We start from the raw sequence: 18,527 nt of genomic DNA, 5'->3' as shown, positions 1-18,527 counted from the left end.
CACACAAGGATTATTTCTGTGGGATAATTACAAATGATGACTTATGAGCAGCTATCTCATAAAGGAACTTTTGCTACATAGCTTGTGCCTAAGTTTGAGGCTGCCTGTATAAAAGTGCCAAGTTGCCAGTTAATAACAGTAACTAAACAACAAGAGCAGGAACCACTTTGGTTTTTTTTACCGTCTCCCATGTAACTGGCAAGGGCTCTAAATATACACTGTGTCTGTTTTTCACGGATGGGTAAACTGTTCTGTATCTCACCTTTTCTGGTCCCTTGACCTGAGTTGACAAGAATATCATAATAATAAGTTCTATATAATGAGTGCTCAGAAGGTGCCAGACACTGGGCTGAATGTGCTTAACATATATTTTCTGTAATTCTGACATCCCTGTAAGGTTGATGGCATTCCCCCAGCTTACAAATTAGAAATTCAACGATCAGAAGCGTTAGGAGCTATGCCCAAGGCCACATAGCGAATAAATGATGAGGCTAGGATTCTGACTGGAGTCCTTCTGCCTCGAAGGCTATTATGCTATGTTCCTTGATACATTTGTTCTTCTCTCATTTCCATTGTCTTATTTGAAGTCAGAGCTCTGTTTATGTATATCTTGAACAAATCTAGCTAATTTGATGGATAATGAAAATTAATCCGCAGATAAGATACTTTTGTTGTAAGTCATTATTTCATCTACTAGAATGTCAGCTCCATGAGGATAGGCAATTTTGTTGTTTTTGTCATTGTTGTAAGTACCTACAATATAGTACTTGTTTTAAATATTCAATGAGTACCTACTATGTGCCGGAACACTGCTACATTGTGGAGGTGGAGATCGTCCTGGACCATCCTTTCATCTTGCCTTTGAAGTGAGAAGGGAAGGGAGCAAAGTATAAGGCCTTCTTCAGAGAAGAGGCCTGGGCAAGGCCGGAAAGCTCGGGCCCCAATCGGGGCCCCTGCGGAATGTTTTCATACTCAGGGCAGGCCCACAAATTAACGAAATGGGAAACCATGGAGCCAAGAACAAGGAGGAGTTAATGCATGGTAGTTACAAAAAAAAAAAAGCAGTGTAAATGTATATATTAATATTAGTCTAGCACAAAATGGACTCTTTGAGGAACTTTATGTTATGCATCTGTGTTGAATGGAGACTCACGTTACAGTACTTTCCAGTTTGGCAGAAATGGTAACTTTCCATCAGTAGCACTTGAGCATTCACTTCAGTGGCTTTGCAATAGTTGTCTCTAAGGTGATGGTTATTTTTTCCCTGTATTCTATGAAATTGGTTTTGCCAGTGAAGTGACAACCCTATGTAGTTGAATACAGTTTTACAAATTTAGAAACCTTTTCTCCAAACTTTTTTGGGAAAAATTTTAAATGTACAGAAAAGTGCAAAGAATGGCGTAGTGAATACCTGAATGCCCTTCACTTAGAACAGGAGTGGCAGACTACAGCCTGTGGGCCAAAGCCAACCCAATGCCTGCTTTGTAAAGAAAGTGTGTAGGAAGACAGACACTCCCATTCATTAGGTACTGTTTGGCTACAATGACAGAGTTGAGTCATTTTGACAGAGACCACCTTAGGCCCACAAGGCTGTATTTACTATCTGTCTCTTTATAGAACAAGTTTGCCAACTGGATTCACTAGTTGTTAATATTTTCCCATATTTGTTTTGTCTCTCTCTCCACAACCGGCAGACATTCTCTCTCTCGCACATGCATGCACATATACACACACAATTTTTTTTCCTGAACAATGTGAAAATATGTTACAGACATTATGATAACTTGTCCCTAAATAATTCATACGTTCACTTAAAAATAAAAGCATTCTCTCATATAATCGCAATATCATCGTCATCCTATCTAAGAAAATTAACACTCATTCAGTGTTATCATCCAACATCTAGGATCCAATCAAAGGTCATACATTGCATTTGGTCATCATGTCTCTTTAATGTCCAATTTTTGTTTTTTCCTGACATTGACTTTTTTGAAGAGCCCTTTAAAAACTTCTTTTGAACTCTTTCTAAGTCTTAATGGGTTTGTAATACTACGTTAGTTAGAACTAAATATAATGGTCACTGTTGTAAATCAGTGTCTCCCACATCTTCTCCTCGGGACTGAGACGCTGCTTGGCTTCTGAAGTTAAAACACTAAGATGAGAGTTTTGCTTGGAATTATAAATATGCAGAAATCTCAGCAAGAAGAGTCAGGCAGATGGGAACTTGCAGGATGCATTTTATGTAATTAAAGGCACAGGCCTTCCCTCACTCTACCTACTGTTAGCTCTTGGCTGGGGGCTTCTTCCTTCTGGCTTTTCTCCTGACTGGGGTCTGGCTCCCCTCCAGCATCATTAGGTTGCAACAAGGAGCTGGAAGGAGACCTGCAGTTATTTAAATCTCCCAGCCCAAGTGGTTCAGCCTGGTGGCAACACAACTCTTTTGTGTTTGCAGTCTGTGTGCTGATTATAGTGTCGTGCTCAAGGGCACATCTGCGAATGCAAACGAGAAGAGCACCTCCTGGCCTTTCTTGAGAATCTGGGTCACGCGCCTCTTATGGGACTACATGGTGGTCACAGGACCGGTTCTTTTACTGTGGTCCCAAGTGATTCCTGGAGAGTGCCAGGACCCATCCTTTGCTTTCCTCTGGGCAGGAAGCCCTCAGAGCTCACAGGCCGACTGGAAAGATGGTCGCATGCCCTAGAAAAGGCTCACCTGGACATCTGTACTAGTTGCTGTCTTTGGTTTGGGGTTGCCTTATTAACGAGTTTAAAGGCTTGTTTACTATTCCCCAAATATGGAATTGCAGGTGAGGGATGCACACTTTTTTGAATGTGTTGCCTTCAAGACTGATCAAGGGCTAGAGCCAGTGGTGCCTCTGAGAGTCTCAGAGACGAGTAATCACAGAGGGTATGTGTGTATGTCTATTTGTGTGCTGGTGGGAGGAAGGAAGGAAAGAAGGAAAAAATCACAAAGAAAGAGAAAAGGCAAGAAAAAAAAGAATTAAAAGTGAGATTTCAGGAAGGCAGAATAGGAATAAGACAGGTAGAAACTTGGAGAGGTGGGAAAGGAATTGGCTCCTTTCAGACCTAGATCTTTCACACCTGGAGAAACCTCTTTTCCTCCTGCTGTGTGGAGTTAATTGGGAAGCAGACTTGTAGCTGGGTGACTGAGTTTGGAACCTAACCTCTCTGTGCCTCAACTGCTCATCTGAAAGTGGAGGCAATAACAGTACTTGCTGCCTATGGCTGTTTTGAGAATAAAAGAGATCGCTTATGTACATGCTTAGAACAGACCAGGCACGTGGTGAATGCTCCATGAATGTAAGCTACGAATGTTTAGTGTATATTTCAAAACATCCCACATAATTCACCAAAATAGTCTTCTGATATCTAAAGCCTTCAATGATCTTTAACCTACTTTCTTGATTTAAGAATAGTAAAGTTAAAAAAAACAAAACTTTTTTAAAAAGAATTCAGTAGTAGCTTTAAGTTGATTCTCATATTGGCAATATATTTTCCCAGCAAAACCTTACTGTAGCAATTTTTATTTCAATATGCACTCATAAATATGCTAATAGTAATAAATTAGGTACTGACTTTTGTTCTTTCCTTTCTTCTCTACTTTTTTCTAACCAATTATTTGTATGTAAACAAACCAAACAAACACCCATATGTGCTCCTCACATTAGGACTGCTTCTTCCACTGACAGGAAGGAAAGCGAAGTTCCAAGGAGAAGGGGCCCTTGGTGTTGCTGTCTCTGGGAAGTGGTGTGGCCTGATTTTGAGGCCTGGGTACTAAGACAAGTTTTGTGAGGCTAGAATAGATCTGGAAGCTAGTAGGACCACCATGATTGGCATAGCTAAGTTCAGTGTTAAATAGATATGTTTGAGTGATAAAATTAAGTGAAAAAAGGGGCTGGCCCCGTGGCCGAGTGGTTAAGTTCGCGCGCTCCGCTGCAGGCGGCCCAGTGTTTCGTTAGTTCGAATCCTGGGCGCGGACATGGTACTGCTCATCAGACCACGCTGAGGCAGCGTCCCACATGCCACAACTAGAAGAACCCACAACGAAGAATACACAACTGTGTACCGGGGGGCTTTGGGGAGAAAAAGGAAAAAATAAAATCTTTAAAAAAAAAAAAATTAAGTGAAAAAAGGATTGGAAATGAATCTAAAACATCTATTTCAAACAACTGAAATGTTGGGACAAAAATAACTTTTTAAAAGGAAAGATATTATATTTAAATTTAGTAACAGGATGATCAACATGCAAGCAGAAAATCTGGGTCCTGTCAAAAGAACTCAATATATTTTCACCCCTTTTTTCTTCCCTTGCTTTCCTTTTCTTTTTCCCCTTGGACAAAGTTATTGATGAAAAATGTGTTGCCGAGAAAGCAGAAAACTGTAAAACTCTGCAGGTTGGAGGGAAAATATAAAAACTCCAAGGAGAAATTTGATAATTTAAAAACATGCAAAGTAGTTGCAGGAGAGATTGACGAGGGTGACTTCAGACTATGACCAGCTCATTGTCAGTCAACAAGAGGTCTTGTTGATGACGCAGGTCTTGTGAATGATGGCACATCTTACCCACTGAAAAAATCAGGGATACAGGAAAGACACAGGAAAGAAAACTTTCTAGGTTGGGCCACCCGCTAGTAAGGGGGAAAAGTGAGGTCATAATATCTCCTCCTTGGTTTCCCTGTCTCCTTTCTTGTTCTTCTTACGTCCTTCCTGCACACTGTCCACCTCTGCCCAACAATCTACTTCTACCCCCAGCAATCTACTCTCCTTCAGAGTGGGCGTCATTTCTCAGATGACAGCCCCTCTGTGACTTTCATGGCCTGCCTTCCATGGCCTTCAAGGCCCTCTGTGATCAGCCCCTGACTCCATAGCATCGTCTTCTTTTGGTGCTGACCTTAGATTTGATGCTTGAGTTCCTCACATATGCCATGTTGTTTTGCACCTCCATCCTTTGCTGACTGTGTTACCTTGAGCAAGATGCTTAATTGTTCTGGGGACCGGCCCCGCCGCCGAGTGGTTAAGTTCTTGCGCGCTCCGCTTCAGAGGCTCAGGGTTTCGCCAGTTCGGATCCCAGGCTCAGACATGGCACCGCTCGTCAGGCCATGCTGAGGCCACGTCTCACATAGCACAACCAGAGGCACTCACAACTAGACTATACAACCATGTACTTGGGGGCTTTGGGGAGAAGACAAAAAGAAGAAGATTGGTAACAGTTGTTAGCTCAGGTGCCAATCTTTAAAAAAAAAGATGCTTAATTGTTCTGTGCCTCAGATGCTCATCTCTGACATGAGGATAATAGTAGTACCTACCTCGTAAGATTGTGCAGGGATTACATGAGTTAATATATGTAAAGCTCTCGGAAGAATTCTTGACATATAATAAGGACTACATCAAAATTTATTGCTATTGCTCTTGTTGTTTTGAGCTTGGGTATATTAATTTTTTATTGCCGCATAAAAAATTACTATAAATTTAGTGTCATAAGTCAACACCCAGTTAATAACCCTAGTTTCTATAGATCAGAGTCCAGACATGGCATGACTGAGTTCTCTGTAGGGTCTCACAGGGCTGAAGTCAAGGTGTTGGTGGGGGTTGAGGCTCTGTTTGAGCTTCCTCCAAGCCTCTTCCAAGTCACATGGTTGTTGACTGACTGCATCTCCTTGTAGCTATAGAATTCATGGCCATCAGGAACTCTGACTTCACCTTCTTTTAAAAACTCTCCTGATGAGGTCAGGCCCAGTCTTTCTTTTGATTCCCTCAAAGCCAACTGGTTAGTGACAAAATCACAGAGTGATATCCTATCACATTCACAGGTTTCACTCTCACTCAAGGGGAGCAGATTATACAGGGTGTCTACACTGGAGGTGGGGTGGGATTCTTGGGAGTCATCTTAGAATCCTGCCTACATACTGGGTGACTGGGGAATATTCTGCTTTCTATTTGCTTGGTTGAATTGTACTTGAGTGAATATAAGATTTAGTTGCCACCACCACCATCATTTCAGACTTTTGTAACATCTTTCTTATGGCATTTGGATGGATTCACATTGATCAGCCTTTGTCTTCCCTTTCCTGTAGTTTTCACTAACTGATGGGGCCAGTTAGCATGTTGGAAGTCTTTTAGGAAGAAGAAAATTAGAGACTTGTAACTGATAAACCCACTGACTAATATCCTGGAGTTCCAAAAGGGTGACCCACAATTTGCAATCTCTGTCAGAGCCATTTGTTTGTTCTTAACAGCTCCCAGCAGATGAAGACCATAACCTTCCTTAATTGTCAGTGGTGCCTGCTACTCTGCCAGCTCGAAGTAAATTTGTACCTGCTAGGGAAATCTTCCACTCTGAGGAGAGTCTTTTGCATTATTTTCAAAGAGTTTCCTTGCTCCTTTTTTTTCCTGTTCCAATTAAATCTAGAATTTTCTTCCCATTTAATTCAACTTAGAGGCTATAATACAAAGAGATATTATCAGTCAAAACCCACTGATAAAGAATGTATTTTAGGAGATCAGTTAAAAAGAAAAACTTGTTGAAGTTGACACTTGGGTAGTAAAACCTCTTTTTTAAATAGTGATTTTGAACTAGATTCTAGGTAATAAGACATGGACAAAACTTTGAAGCAATGGAGAATACCTGGTTTATGAGTACTATTTCCCTAAAATTGCTAAGTTCTGCTTTAAGTGGCATTTAACCTGCAGTTGTATACAAATGTGTGAAGGTAAAGAGGAGAAAATGGGTTTGGCATAGCTGTGGGTTTAGAAGTTTGAAGTGTCTGTTTACTCCAGCATTTCCTAACAAAGTATGATTTTATTATGCAAGAAGCCACAATTTAGACTTGACTATCACTGCCTTGATGACTGACATCCCTCCACTAATTTGAACTATTAAAGAAGAGGGGCTGGTTCATAAAGATAATATAAAATAATATAGACCTGGATTTCTTTTCTTCCCTTCAGGACAATATCATCTTATTCTTGAGAGGCTGTAAAGAGCTGGGTCTTAAAGAATCTCAACTTTTTGACCCGAGTGACCTACAGGATACGTCCAACAGAGTAACAATCAAGTAAGTAATGCACAATTTATGTTTAAGGGAAGCCCATTTATGGTTTGATTTGCAGTTTTGTGATGATGTTGTAAGGTTTAAGAGGCAGAGAATTGGGCATGCCTAATAAAACAAAAATGTGAAGGTAAAAAATCTAACTTTCAAAACAGGATACATTGGCCTTCCCGCTATGTATAGCTTTCATTCTGCTCAAATATAATTTTTTGAAATGTAAAAATCATGCATATAGAGTTAGAATTTTCAAGAGAAGAAGGAAAATGTTAAGTGAAACTTAAGGGAGGAAGAAGCAAGAGAGAAGTATTCAGAGAATCTATTTGTCTTCGACAAAAAGCTTTTATTAGCTCCAGTTGGGCATTTGAATAGGCTTTTGGAAGACTACAAACTTGGTAAACAGATCTGTACTCTGTTTATTATGCAAAGAAGGTAATAGATTATGGAGAAATCTCTTCTTCATTTACATTTGTAACTGTTTTCTCATATATGTCAGTGATCAAGTTCTTCGAAGATGGATCATTGGCCATTAGGCTATTGTTGACTGTATCTACTCACTGAGCCATGTTTGAGGCTAAAGAATTCTTGGGAAAGAATGTAATAGTAAGAGGAAAGGCAATGTGCTTCTCTGTAAAGAAATAGCTCGTGACCAGGGTAATGAGAAGAAAAGTCCTTATGAGATGGTAGAGGTAACTTTCCTGCAGTTTAGAAGTTCTTTAGATTCTACCAATTGCATATAAAAGTTTTTCCAATTTAGTCAAACAGTATTTGGCATGAATATGCCTTAACAGTAAGATTAATTACATAGATAGGGTCTGTAGATTGGCTATACTTCTTTTTTTGATTACTTTTGGGTCATTTTATCATGGAAGAACAAAAAGAAAAGGGAGAGAAGCCAAAATTCAGATCTGTTAATTTGATACCATTTGACAATACTGACTTAAAAAATGATGGAGAAATATAATTTGGAAAAAACTGGGACTACTGAATGAAATCAAATTAGTTTATATTGGATTTTATGGCTCATGACTGGAAATAAGGGAGAGTTGGCCATGATCATATACAATCACTTCTCTGTTGTCAGTGTGCCATTCTTTAATATTTCTCATGAAAAAATTTTAGTTAAGAGCAAAAAATAATGGATTAAAAATTATGATATTTGACTATGGAAGCCAGCCGAAACCTCGTTTTAGCCATCACATGCTCCATTTATGACTGTACCTAAAACAATCCTCTGTAAATCATTGTTCATTTTAGGAAATTGTTGCAAGTTCTGCCTCATCTCACATTCGTAGTTCCTTCTTGGTGACAAGTGACCAGAAACAATAGTAACTGTGTGACATCATGTTAATTAGTCACACATACATTGCTTGGAGGGTGAAGGAAAGTTCACTTTGATAGTGTTGGCAGCTGCATTCATTGTTTTTTAGAGTTACTTTAAATCAATATGTTACTAAACTAGGAGAATGCTGAGACTGATTAGTTTTAGAAATTCAGATTCATATCACCTTTATTGCTTATCTACAAAAAACGAGGCTTCAGGAAGTCAGGGGTCCAGCCCTTGATCTGCGACTCCTTAGATCTGTAACCCTAGGCAAGTTCCTTTGCTGCATTAGGCTCTATCTCTTCTATAAAATGGACTGTTCTCACAGGTCACTCTTGCGCAGCGCAGATCTGAGAAGATGGCTCCACCAACTTCTAAAGAAAGGGACTTTAATTCAAAGGCAGGGAAAGCAACCTAAAAGGGAAAATGTCACTTAGATGGCACACAGACATAGCCACTTTCCAATTACTGGACCATCTTCCCTACTCCTATTCTTTTCTCTGTCCTTTTTCTTTACCTTTCTCTCCACTTCCTTTTGCATCTCTTTCTCTTTCCTATGCTTCCCTTCTCTTCTTTATCTTGTCTTTCCATCTGTCTCCGTTTTTTCATTTCTTCTTCTCATTTTCTTCCCCTTTTTTTGTTTTTCCTTGAATTGAGCATTATAATTTTATTTAGGCAATACTTTTCCATCACCTTCCCCTATGACTCTATCATTTTTCCTTTATTTACTCAGCAAATATCTACTGAGCAGCTATTATGTATCAGAGACTTTCCGGTTGCTAGAGAACCAGAATGAACAAGACAGCCAACATCCCCTGTTCACATGGAACTTACACCCAGTGTCAAGAAATGAGAAATAAATGAGTAAATAAAAAAGATAATTGCAGAGAATGATAATTGCTGAGAAGAAAATAAATGATGTGAAAGAAAGTGACCGTCACAATATATGTATATATCAAATCATGATGTGTCCCTTAAATTTATACAATGTTATGTGTCAATTATATCTCAATAAAACTGGAAAAAAAGAAAGAAAGATAGTGACAGTCCAGAGGTGGTCAAGCGTAGCCTCTCTGAAGACGTGGCATTTCAGCTGAGGGCTGAGACATGAAAGGGAAGCAAGAACCAGCCATGCAAAGATCTGTAGGGCAGTGAAGCCAGAGGAAGAGCAAGTAGAAAGGCTGGGGAAGAGCAAAAAACCTGACTTTTAAAAAGAATAATAAAAGTAGCCGGTTGGTAGAAGGATAATGACCAAGGCTGTGTGTGGTGGGAGGGGTGGTCCAGAGGCTGCAGGATGTTGAACTTGGAACAATTATGGAGGAAAATTTTTATTTTAAAATTATGCCATAAATTAATTTATGGTACTTAGAAAATCATTTCTAGTTTTAGTGAGGAGTAGGGCATAGAATGAGCTCTTTGCTTCCCAACTTTTCAGTATATGATGCTAGTTTAATCCAGCAGTGTATAGGGGACATTTGTAACATATGTAGATTTTATAGCTGTGGTAGCTTAAAGTGGAACTGCTGTATTTCTCTGCTTTCCCCTCTGAGAGTTGAGCAGAACATTAGCAGAGATGGAGAACACCCCGTTGACATCAATTAATGGCGTAAGCAATAAGGTGTAGGGGTAGGTCCCACAGAGGAAATTTTGATGCTTTTCTGAAATTGTCTTTTAAAAAATATTCTTTAGGTTAGCTTTCATTGTAGGTAATTTTTCTTACTTTTTTTTGAGAAGTAACTTGAGTAGACTAAAAAGAAAAAAAAAGGAAAAACCTGCAAATGATTACTGTGTGTGTAATTTAATGAACTCTACCTGGTAATAGATGCCAGACAACCTTGATGGCAAATGAAACCTAATTCAGAAGGGCCTGCAACAAGGATCATTCCAGGTAATCGAAGCAAGTGGAGGAAATCCAGGAAAGGCTTTGGATTGCTCCCGAGTATATCTCTGAAAAATTTGGGAGCATTTTCGTATAATTGGTGGTTATGTGGAAGTCACTCAATGAAGGTTTTGTGAGCTCCTACTGTGTGCCAGGCATGATTTTTTTAGAACTGGGTCACGGTTTTAGTCAATGAACTTATATTGTCAATGCAGAAAAAGGTCCTGTCCCTGTTTTTCATAAAAATTTCAAATCTTTTATAGATTTTTTTAAATTAAAATAATTCTAGCAAATATCCAAGCAGATAATGACATTATTTTTTCTGTTAAAAAGGGCAAAGCATGGAAACTTTCTGTTAATCAAATCCAAATTGGGGACCGGCCTGGTGGCGCAGTGGTTAAGTGCGCACGGTCCGCTTCTCGGAGACCCGGGGTTCACCGGTTCGGATCCCGGGTGTGGACATGGCACTGCTTGGCAAGGCATGCTGTGGCAGGCGTGCCACGTATAAAGTAGAGGAAGATGGGCACGGATGTTAGCTCAGGGCTAGTCTTCCTCAGCAAAAAGAGGAGGATTGGCAGTAGTTAACTCAAGGCTAATCTTCCTCAAAAAAATAAAATAAATAAATCCAAATTGGACCAAGGCTTCGTTCAGTCCAAGTCCCTGTCGCTGGGTTTATCTCCTTAGTGTATATTGCATTTTCTATTCCTTCAAATCTCAATGGACTTAAAATTGTGCACTTATTCATTAATATGTGCTCTGGGTCAGAATATGCGGCAATGAAGTAATTGGGGTCTAAATACTTGAAGGAATTCTTGAGCGGTTCATATAATAGAGTTACATTCTCCTTCCTCCTCCCCCGCCCCAAAAAAAGTTACTGTGGAAAAAAGAAATGCAGTGTTTGTTTTTCCTAGTATTTGTTTGTTGATGTGTTAAAGAAACCGAAATAATTGGAGAAATTTTTATATTTCACTGTATGAATATTTAGAAAGTACCACCAGCTAGCTTTTTTTGTTTATCACTTGAAACTAAATATTTATGTGTTTTTAAGAATGCATGTGTGTATATTCCAACATAACATGCATATTTTTCTGCTTATGGCTAATTCCCAACATTAATTTATGTCCACAGCAGAAAAGAACAAATATTTGGATAGTATTGCCTCTTGTACATATATTTTCAGGTCTATTTAATTAAGTAAGGTTTCAGACCTTTGTAAAAGTACTTGTATGAAGAAGATTTTGGAAGTGCAGTCAGATTTAAATTTTTTTTTTTGAGGAAGATTAGCCCTGAGCCAACTACTGCCAATCCTCCTCTTTTTGCTGAGGAAGACTGGCCCTGAGCTAACATCTGTGAGCATCTTCCTCTACTTTATGTGTGGGATGCCTGCCACAGCATGGTTTTTGCCAAGAGGTGCCATGTCTGCACCCAGGAACCAAACCTGCAAACCCCGGGCCACCGAGAAGCAGAATGTGCTAACTTACCCGCTGTGCCTCCAGGCCAGCCCCCCATATTTAAATTTGACAGTGATCTATAATCCAGGCAGATTTTTACTTTAACAGTTAAGCTTTGAGAATACAAATATAAACAGTCCCAGTTTTAAATGGAATTCTTCATATTCCAGATGTTATAAAGCATTCATCTTTTCGTAGTTAAAACTACGAAACACTATGGAACTTTAATCCGACTTTGTCCTTCCATATTTTGTTTTCTGAATAATTTTTTTCAGTACCTTGAAATCACTAATCATAGACCTTCAATAAGTAATATATTCTCCTGGTGTTGTTATATTCGTTAGCTTCAAGTACATCTCAGAGGCGTTTAAGGGAAGACCACAGTGAGGAAACTGCTATTCTGATCATATTTTCTTTTCCTTTTCCTTAATTAGGAGCCTTGATTATAGTAGGAAGCTGAAAAATGTAAGTGTTTTAACTTCACTTTCTAAACTTTTTTACTTCTAACCTTGAGGGTTCCAGTGTAAAATTTAGCTCATAGGTGTGCCTGTCATATGCCTTGCTGGAAAGAGTCCTTCTTAGAAAACAAGTATATGTGTCACTGATAGAATAATAATAACGGTGATAGAAATAAAAATGGTGGATGTGGGGGAGGGTCTCTTTAATGAGATAAGTGCTCAATCCAGAAATAAACAAATGAAAGCTTGCCCTCTGTTTGTAATTTGGTTTCTTAAACACAAAATGATCTGTCTGGGCACTAACATTAGCCCCTTTCTGTTGGTTGGCACAGACAGGATTATTAAATTAAACAGTTGGGCAGATTGTTCCAGGAAAAGATCAGCATAATATGACTAGTGTTGACTGTCATAGATCAGTGCTTTCATATTTTTTATTTCCTATTAATAGTCTTTGAGTTTTTATTAGTACTTCCCCAAATCAACTTTTTATAGTTAGATCTTATTTTCAAAAGGCAAGTGTTAGTGCTCTTTTATTTTAGGTTTAAATTGAGGAGTGTAAGCCATGACCTTCTGCATATAAAATTTAAAAATTGGCTGTGACTCCCCCCTTTTCTTTTAATTTCCGGGGTGCCATTATATTTGACTGACATTCTCATTCTGTCTTCTTTTTCTTGCTTTATAAAACTAGGGATATGTGCCATTTTTCATCATACCATTTTAAACAAATCGGAAAACCCGTAATCTAAAACACAACACGTTTCTATCTTCCAGTCTCCTGTTATACCTTTCAAGATAGCCTCATACTCTTAGCACACATTAGTTATTTTATGGTCCTAGTTAATGTCCTGACATTTAGAATTGTCTGTTCTCTGGAAATTTATTTGTAAGAAATCAGTTTTAAAAGACTTTCTGGAAGTTTTGAAGGATTCCCAAAGTAAAATTTTCCTGCAGAGGTAAAAAACCAAGTCACATCATAGCATCAATGCACATCCCATATTTTGGGCCTGTTACCATCTGGAACCATGTACACATATCACGTTGTCCAAACCCTTTTCTGGTCCAGCAAGTGGAGGGAGGTCCAGTAAGTATTTCTCAGCCTGGGTGGAACAATAAGACCAAATGTGAAAATAAAATAATGGTCTTAGCTTTTCCATAGGCTTCAGATCCCAATAATTCAGTTGTAAGAAACTCATCTGTAGCCAACCCTGCTGGTTTTTATTGGAAATTCAATGTAAAGACCATTTGCAATTGTGGACAGTTTCTTTGAAAAGGCAGAACAAAATTAACTTGGGTCTGTAGCTTCAGACCGTTGAATATCCAAGGTTGTTTAATTGGCAGTAGCCTTGACCAGGCTAAAAATTTCCCATCTCAGATTAACAGGAATCTAATTGTACCCCAAAGCTAGGTATCTGCCGGTCGTATTCTTCATTCTATTGCTTTCCTCTGACTTTAATTAGATATATTCTGTTGATCTTGTGCTGGGAACTACTAATTAACCTTTGTCACTCCTTTGAGATTTTGACGTTGGTCTTAGCAGAAGCTCTGCCCCCGTGAGTAGAAATTGTAGGCCTTTAAAAGCACCCGTCTCAAAAGGAATTGACAACCTGTTTCATCACCTGTCTGGGTAAAGACTCTGGAGTTTCTGAAAAGTTTTGCTTCCTCATTTTGAAACCTTCATTACCTGAAAATAATTTTGGAGGATTTATTTTTCCTACTTGCTATCTTATAGATCACTTTCTCACAACTAAACTTTTCCTAAGACTGGAGTCTTATTTTAACTACTGAATCATGTTTGTGTTGACTGATACAGCATTGGGTTCTTAGTAAAATGATTTTACATTTAATGGATACCTCACGGATGGTGGTTTTTGTAAATCAGTGTTGCACATTCTCTGTGTCCTGTTTTCCTGTGGGTGGAGGATAATTGATTCCTTAGTTTAAAAGTAATTCCCGAGGTGAGCTTTTCCTGCTCTTGTGCATGGTTTTGTTTCACAGGTGTTGGTGACCATTTACTGGCTGGGAAAAGCAGCCAACAGCTGTGCATCGTATAGTGGAACGACACTGAACCTGAAGGAGTTCGAAGGCTTGCTGGCTCAGATGAGAAAGGTAACTTGGCTTTTCTTCTTTATCCCATGAGATTTTAGACAAGGTGGGTGAGCAACACATTTGCTTGTTTTTAAGATCATTACATTTCCTCGCGGTGGAATTGCTCAGGCCAATGTCATGCACTCAAGGAAATGACCAGTGGTACTTGTCTTACCAATGATGTCTTTGCCTCATGCATCCCACACTTACCTGAACTTTTGTATTTTATACCCTTCAGAGAATGGGAGATCTGAGTTCTATCCAAATTTAATTCCAAAAGAGCAAATTCAATCTGTCAGTATATGGTTTTGTATGCCAGAGAGCTCAGTGCTTGTTTTTGTGGGGGAATGATGCCTGAATTAAACAATGCAGTATTATACAAAAATGAAGACTTGCTCTGCACTTTTGTCCTAAAGGTCGTTTGGCTTACTCGTCGCCTTGGTGTGGGTGAGGTAACGTCAGCCAACTTCTTGCCTGGGTATCCACCCTGGACAGGCTGTGATAAATTAGAAGCATTCTCTTCTGAGATGTGCATCTTTTGGCCATTGTATCTGAATAACTTGGAAATTTGGAAAACATTTTTTATGACATTCAAAATGTTATTTGTTTATTGGATTATGAGAAAGACTGACCTAAGGTAGGAATTTGTCAAAGAAACAGTGGGGTGTTTTGTGTGTGCCTGCCTGTGTTCCTTTTTAAGGTTCAGCAATATAGAGTAACTCATCCAAAGTACTAGGATATAGTATTACCCAGGTGCAGCCCCACCTACCCAGCCTTTGTGAATAGGTGAGGCTCATTTGTAATCAGTAGCATCCATGGGTTTTAGATAAGGCCCATATTGTAGCACAAATAATTAAGGCCTTGCTCTTCCTCCTTTCCCTAACATGCAAACTCAGTGCACTAATGAAACTTCATTGAGAGACATTCCGTGCTGTACAGGTTTTCTTTTAATTCTGAAAGCAAGAATTTGCTCCAACTTTCTAATAACTTCTTCTCTCCTTAAATTAAAGCTAACGGGGGCCAGCCTGGTGGCATAGTGGTTAAGTTTGCATGCTCCACTTCAGTGGCCTGGGGTTCGCCGGTTCAGATCCTGGGCACAGACCTAGCACTGCTTGTCAAGCCCTGCTGAGGTGGGCGTCCCACAGAGAAGAACTAGAAGGCCCTATAACTTGGATATACAACTATGTACTCAGGTTTTGGGGAGAAAAAAAAGAGGAAGATGGGCAACGGATGTTAGCTCAGGACCAATCTTCATCACCAAAAAAAATATACCTTAAAAAAAAGACGAAATTACCAAAAAAAATAAAGCTAATAGTCCTTATAGTTCTTTACATTTGGCTAGAGCCAATCTGGCTCACATATTTATAAATGGACAAAAGCTTTCATATTGGTCGTAAGGCATATAAACAAAGTCCTTTAAGCTAAATTCCTTTAAAAATAAAATAAACACACTCAAACACAACACATCATTTCTTAGTCTTAACTCTTATTTGTCCTTTAATTTTTCATCTAGCTCTGTTGGTAGAGAAAGTACAAAGGTAAGATTCAGTCTGGATTTGTGAAATTTAAATGTTTGTTTTTTTTATATTAACTTTGGACTTGAAATAATGATAGTTGGGTCATCTTTTTAAAACTATTTAAAAGCTCTGTCTCACAGTTGCGCTGCTGGATTCTCTTGGAATCTGATTTATTCTCGTTATTGACATTTCTAGCCACTAGTCCAGCCCCTGTATAATCTGAACAGCTGTTAGTTTCTTCAACTCTCCTACCTTCCCTTTCTTTTGAGACGGTTAGTTATTTCACCTGCCTTGAAATGACCTGTTAACAGCTGTTACCCTTTGTAATGAATGTAGACAACGTCACAGAGCATGAGGGAGTAGTTAGTACCACTGGACAAAGCATGACAATGGCCAGCTGTGGTACTCCCATATCTCTAAATAGAGAGTAGTTGACCTGAACTTCACAGGTCTATCCAACACCTGGAAATATGAATTTATCTAGAATATATATTCTTTCATTTTATCAATTACGATTGGGTTCAGCTGAGAAATGAAGGAAACTCTAACAGTGGCTTAAATAAGATAGGATTTTATTTAGAACTCACATAAATGAGGTCTGGATGTCAGCAGTCCAGAGCTAGTAGGGGCTGCTGATCATCAGGGACCCAGGCTCCTTCTCTCTTTTTGATCCACTATCCTCAATCCATGGCTTCTCACCTGCTGGTCCAAGATGGCTGTGGAAGCTTTAGCCATCATGTCCACATCTGAGCCAGGAGAAAGGAGAGACGAGGGGAAGGAAGCCTGTACCCTCCTTTTAAACACACTCCTGGGAAGTCATACACTACACTTCTGCTCACATCCTATTGACCTAAACTTGGTCGCACATCCATACCTAGCTGCAAGGAAAGACTTGGGAAAAGTAGGCTTTATGTCAGCTAAAAACTGGGTATTTTCACTGGAGAAGAAATGGAGAACAGATATTTAGGGGCAACTGGAATCTCTTCTGCACAGACACAGGCTGAAATAAATTTGAAATTAAAATTTTTTTTCACATAGGAGACTAGCTATAGATTTTTTGTATTTATTTTTGTCGTAGGAGAAATGTGCAGAAAAATCATTAATTATGGTGTAACTTGTTAAATTCTGTAATACACGTAACACATGTAGAGGCCTTAGCATAAGCCTCTGGCGCATAGTGGGTATTCATAGTAGGTTGCTGTTGCTATATACGAAAAAGGTCTCCCAAAGGAGGGACCCCAAGGCTGAACAAGGGGAATTACTATGAAAATATTGAGATGGAAGGGAGAACCCTGGGGACTAGGGAGGTCCTACAGATCTCAGGGACTGGAACTAGAAAGTCAACAGTCTAGGTTCTCCCTCTCCATGTCTCTCATCTCTTCCTGTGTCTCCTTGAACTCATTCTCTCCTCCTATAGGCAAACATTCTCTCACATTAGGGAGGATGGCCAACAGCATCCCCAGGATTACCTGCTTCCAGGTCCTTGCCCAGAACGGCAAGGCAATTCTTCCCCCTGGCCCCAGCTGTAAAATTCTTAGACGTGTACTCTGGCCCAGTGTGAGTCCTATTCCTGAACTAGTCACTGTGACCGGGGGCAAGGGGTACCATGATTGGCCTAAGCCACTACTGTTTCAGGAGGTGAGGGGTGTTCACCAGAACCTGGGGATAAAGAGCAGAGAGCATGATGAGCAAGCACAGACCTCTCCCTAAAATAGCAACCGCCTTCAACTTCTTTTCCTTTAACCTGCATTATTTTTTCATGATACTTACCATCCAACTTTGTATTCATCTGCCTGTTTTTCTTTTTCTTTTTTGTTTTCCCTACTAGAACATAAGGCCCATGAGGACAGGGTATTTATTGATTTTGCAGAACTTTGTGTCCCCAGCACGAAGACAGTGCCTGACACATACAAGATCCTCAGTAAATATCTGTGGAATGAGTAGCTTCACCAACCAGAGTGTGGTGGGTGGAGATGGGTCACCAGGCTGGAAAAGTAGAACCCTAAAACACTCCAGGATTTAGCCACCTTATAAACCACAAAGGAATCATAAATTGTTGAGTGGAAAAACAAAGGCATCTGGAGTTTCTCAGATACCATAAGTCATCCACCAACCCTGGCTGGTTCTCATTATCGCTGACAAAGGGGGATAAGAAGAGAACAGATGAAGGGAATAATCCGAAAGTGTTGTGGAAGCTGGTAGTTCTCTCCCCATTCGTTAACGCTTTTACTAGAACAACTAGCAGTTAGCACAACGGATTGAAATCTTATCTCCCTTCTCCAGAGTGCTCTCTGTAGAAGACAGAATGCTCCTGGGCTCCTAGATGAAAAGCATAGGCGACATCGCTAGACCACAAGAAAGGCGAATTTACACTGTGCTAGCCCTTGTGTTGCTTTATATATTCCACTCTTCCCCAAAAACTGCACTTTAGTTGGTTTGATGGAATCCAGTACAGTTGTCCATCCAGCTGATGTCCACATCTTTATCTCTGGCTGGAGAACCAGCCTCTTGCTTCACCCCGAGTTTCCAAGGGATCAGCTTGGCCAAGGATGGCCATGGGTGGCTTGGTTTTCACTTTTAAAGCCAGCCATGCCATTCAGCTTCCAGCTTTCACTTGATCGAAGGTTTTATTCTTGGCTTTCTACGCAGTCATGAACAGAACAGGCTTTCTGTTTTTCTTTCCCATTACGAGCTGTGAGAAAGCAGCTGAGGTTTCAAGAAATGTGTTGACTTTCTCTTTCTTCCT

General features: G+C 39.6%; 1 protein-coding gene across 2 annotated transcripts in view; it reads left to right on the top strand.

Moving 5' to 3' along the window:
* The window catches only part of LOC124237075 (LIM and calponin homology domains-containing protein 1-like), a 309,151-nt gene that overhangs the window by 204,409 nt on the left and 86,215 nt on the right, over positions 1–18,527 (top strand). For both annotated transcript variants that reach the window (XM_046656322.1, XM_046656321.1), the window contains 3 exons: positions 6,970–7,076; positions 12,156–12,186; positions 14,175–14,285. In XM_046656322.1, coding sequence (XP_046512278.1) covers positions 6,970–7,076; positions 12,156–12,186; positions 14,175–14,285 — 249 coding nt within the window. The remainder of the gene's footprint in view (positions 1–6,969; positions 7,077–12,155; positions 12,187–14,174; positions 14,286–18,527) is intronic.

Source organism: Equus quagga, chromosome 3, assembly GCF_021613505.1.
Source record: "Equus quagga isolate Etosha38 chromosome 3, UCLA_HA_Equagga_1.0, whole genome shotgun sequence".
Taxonomy (NCBI): Eukaryota; Metazoa; Chordata; class Mammalia; order Perissodactyla; family Equidae; genus Equus; species Equus quagga.
Note: the sequence above shows the minus strand (reverse complement) of the source record. Positions and strands in the feature narration are given on the sequence as shown.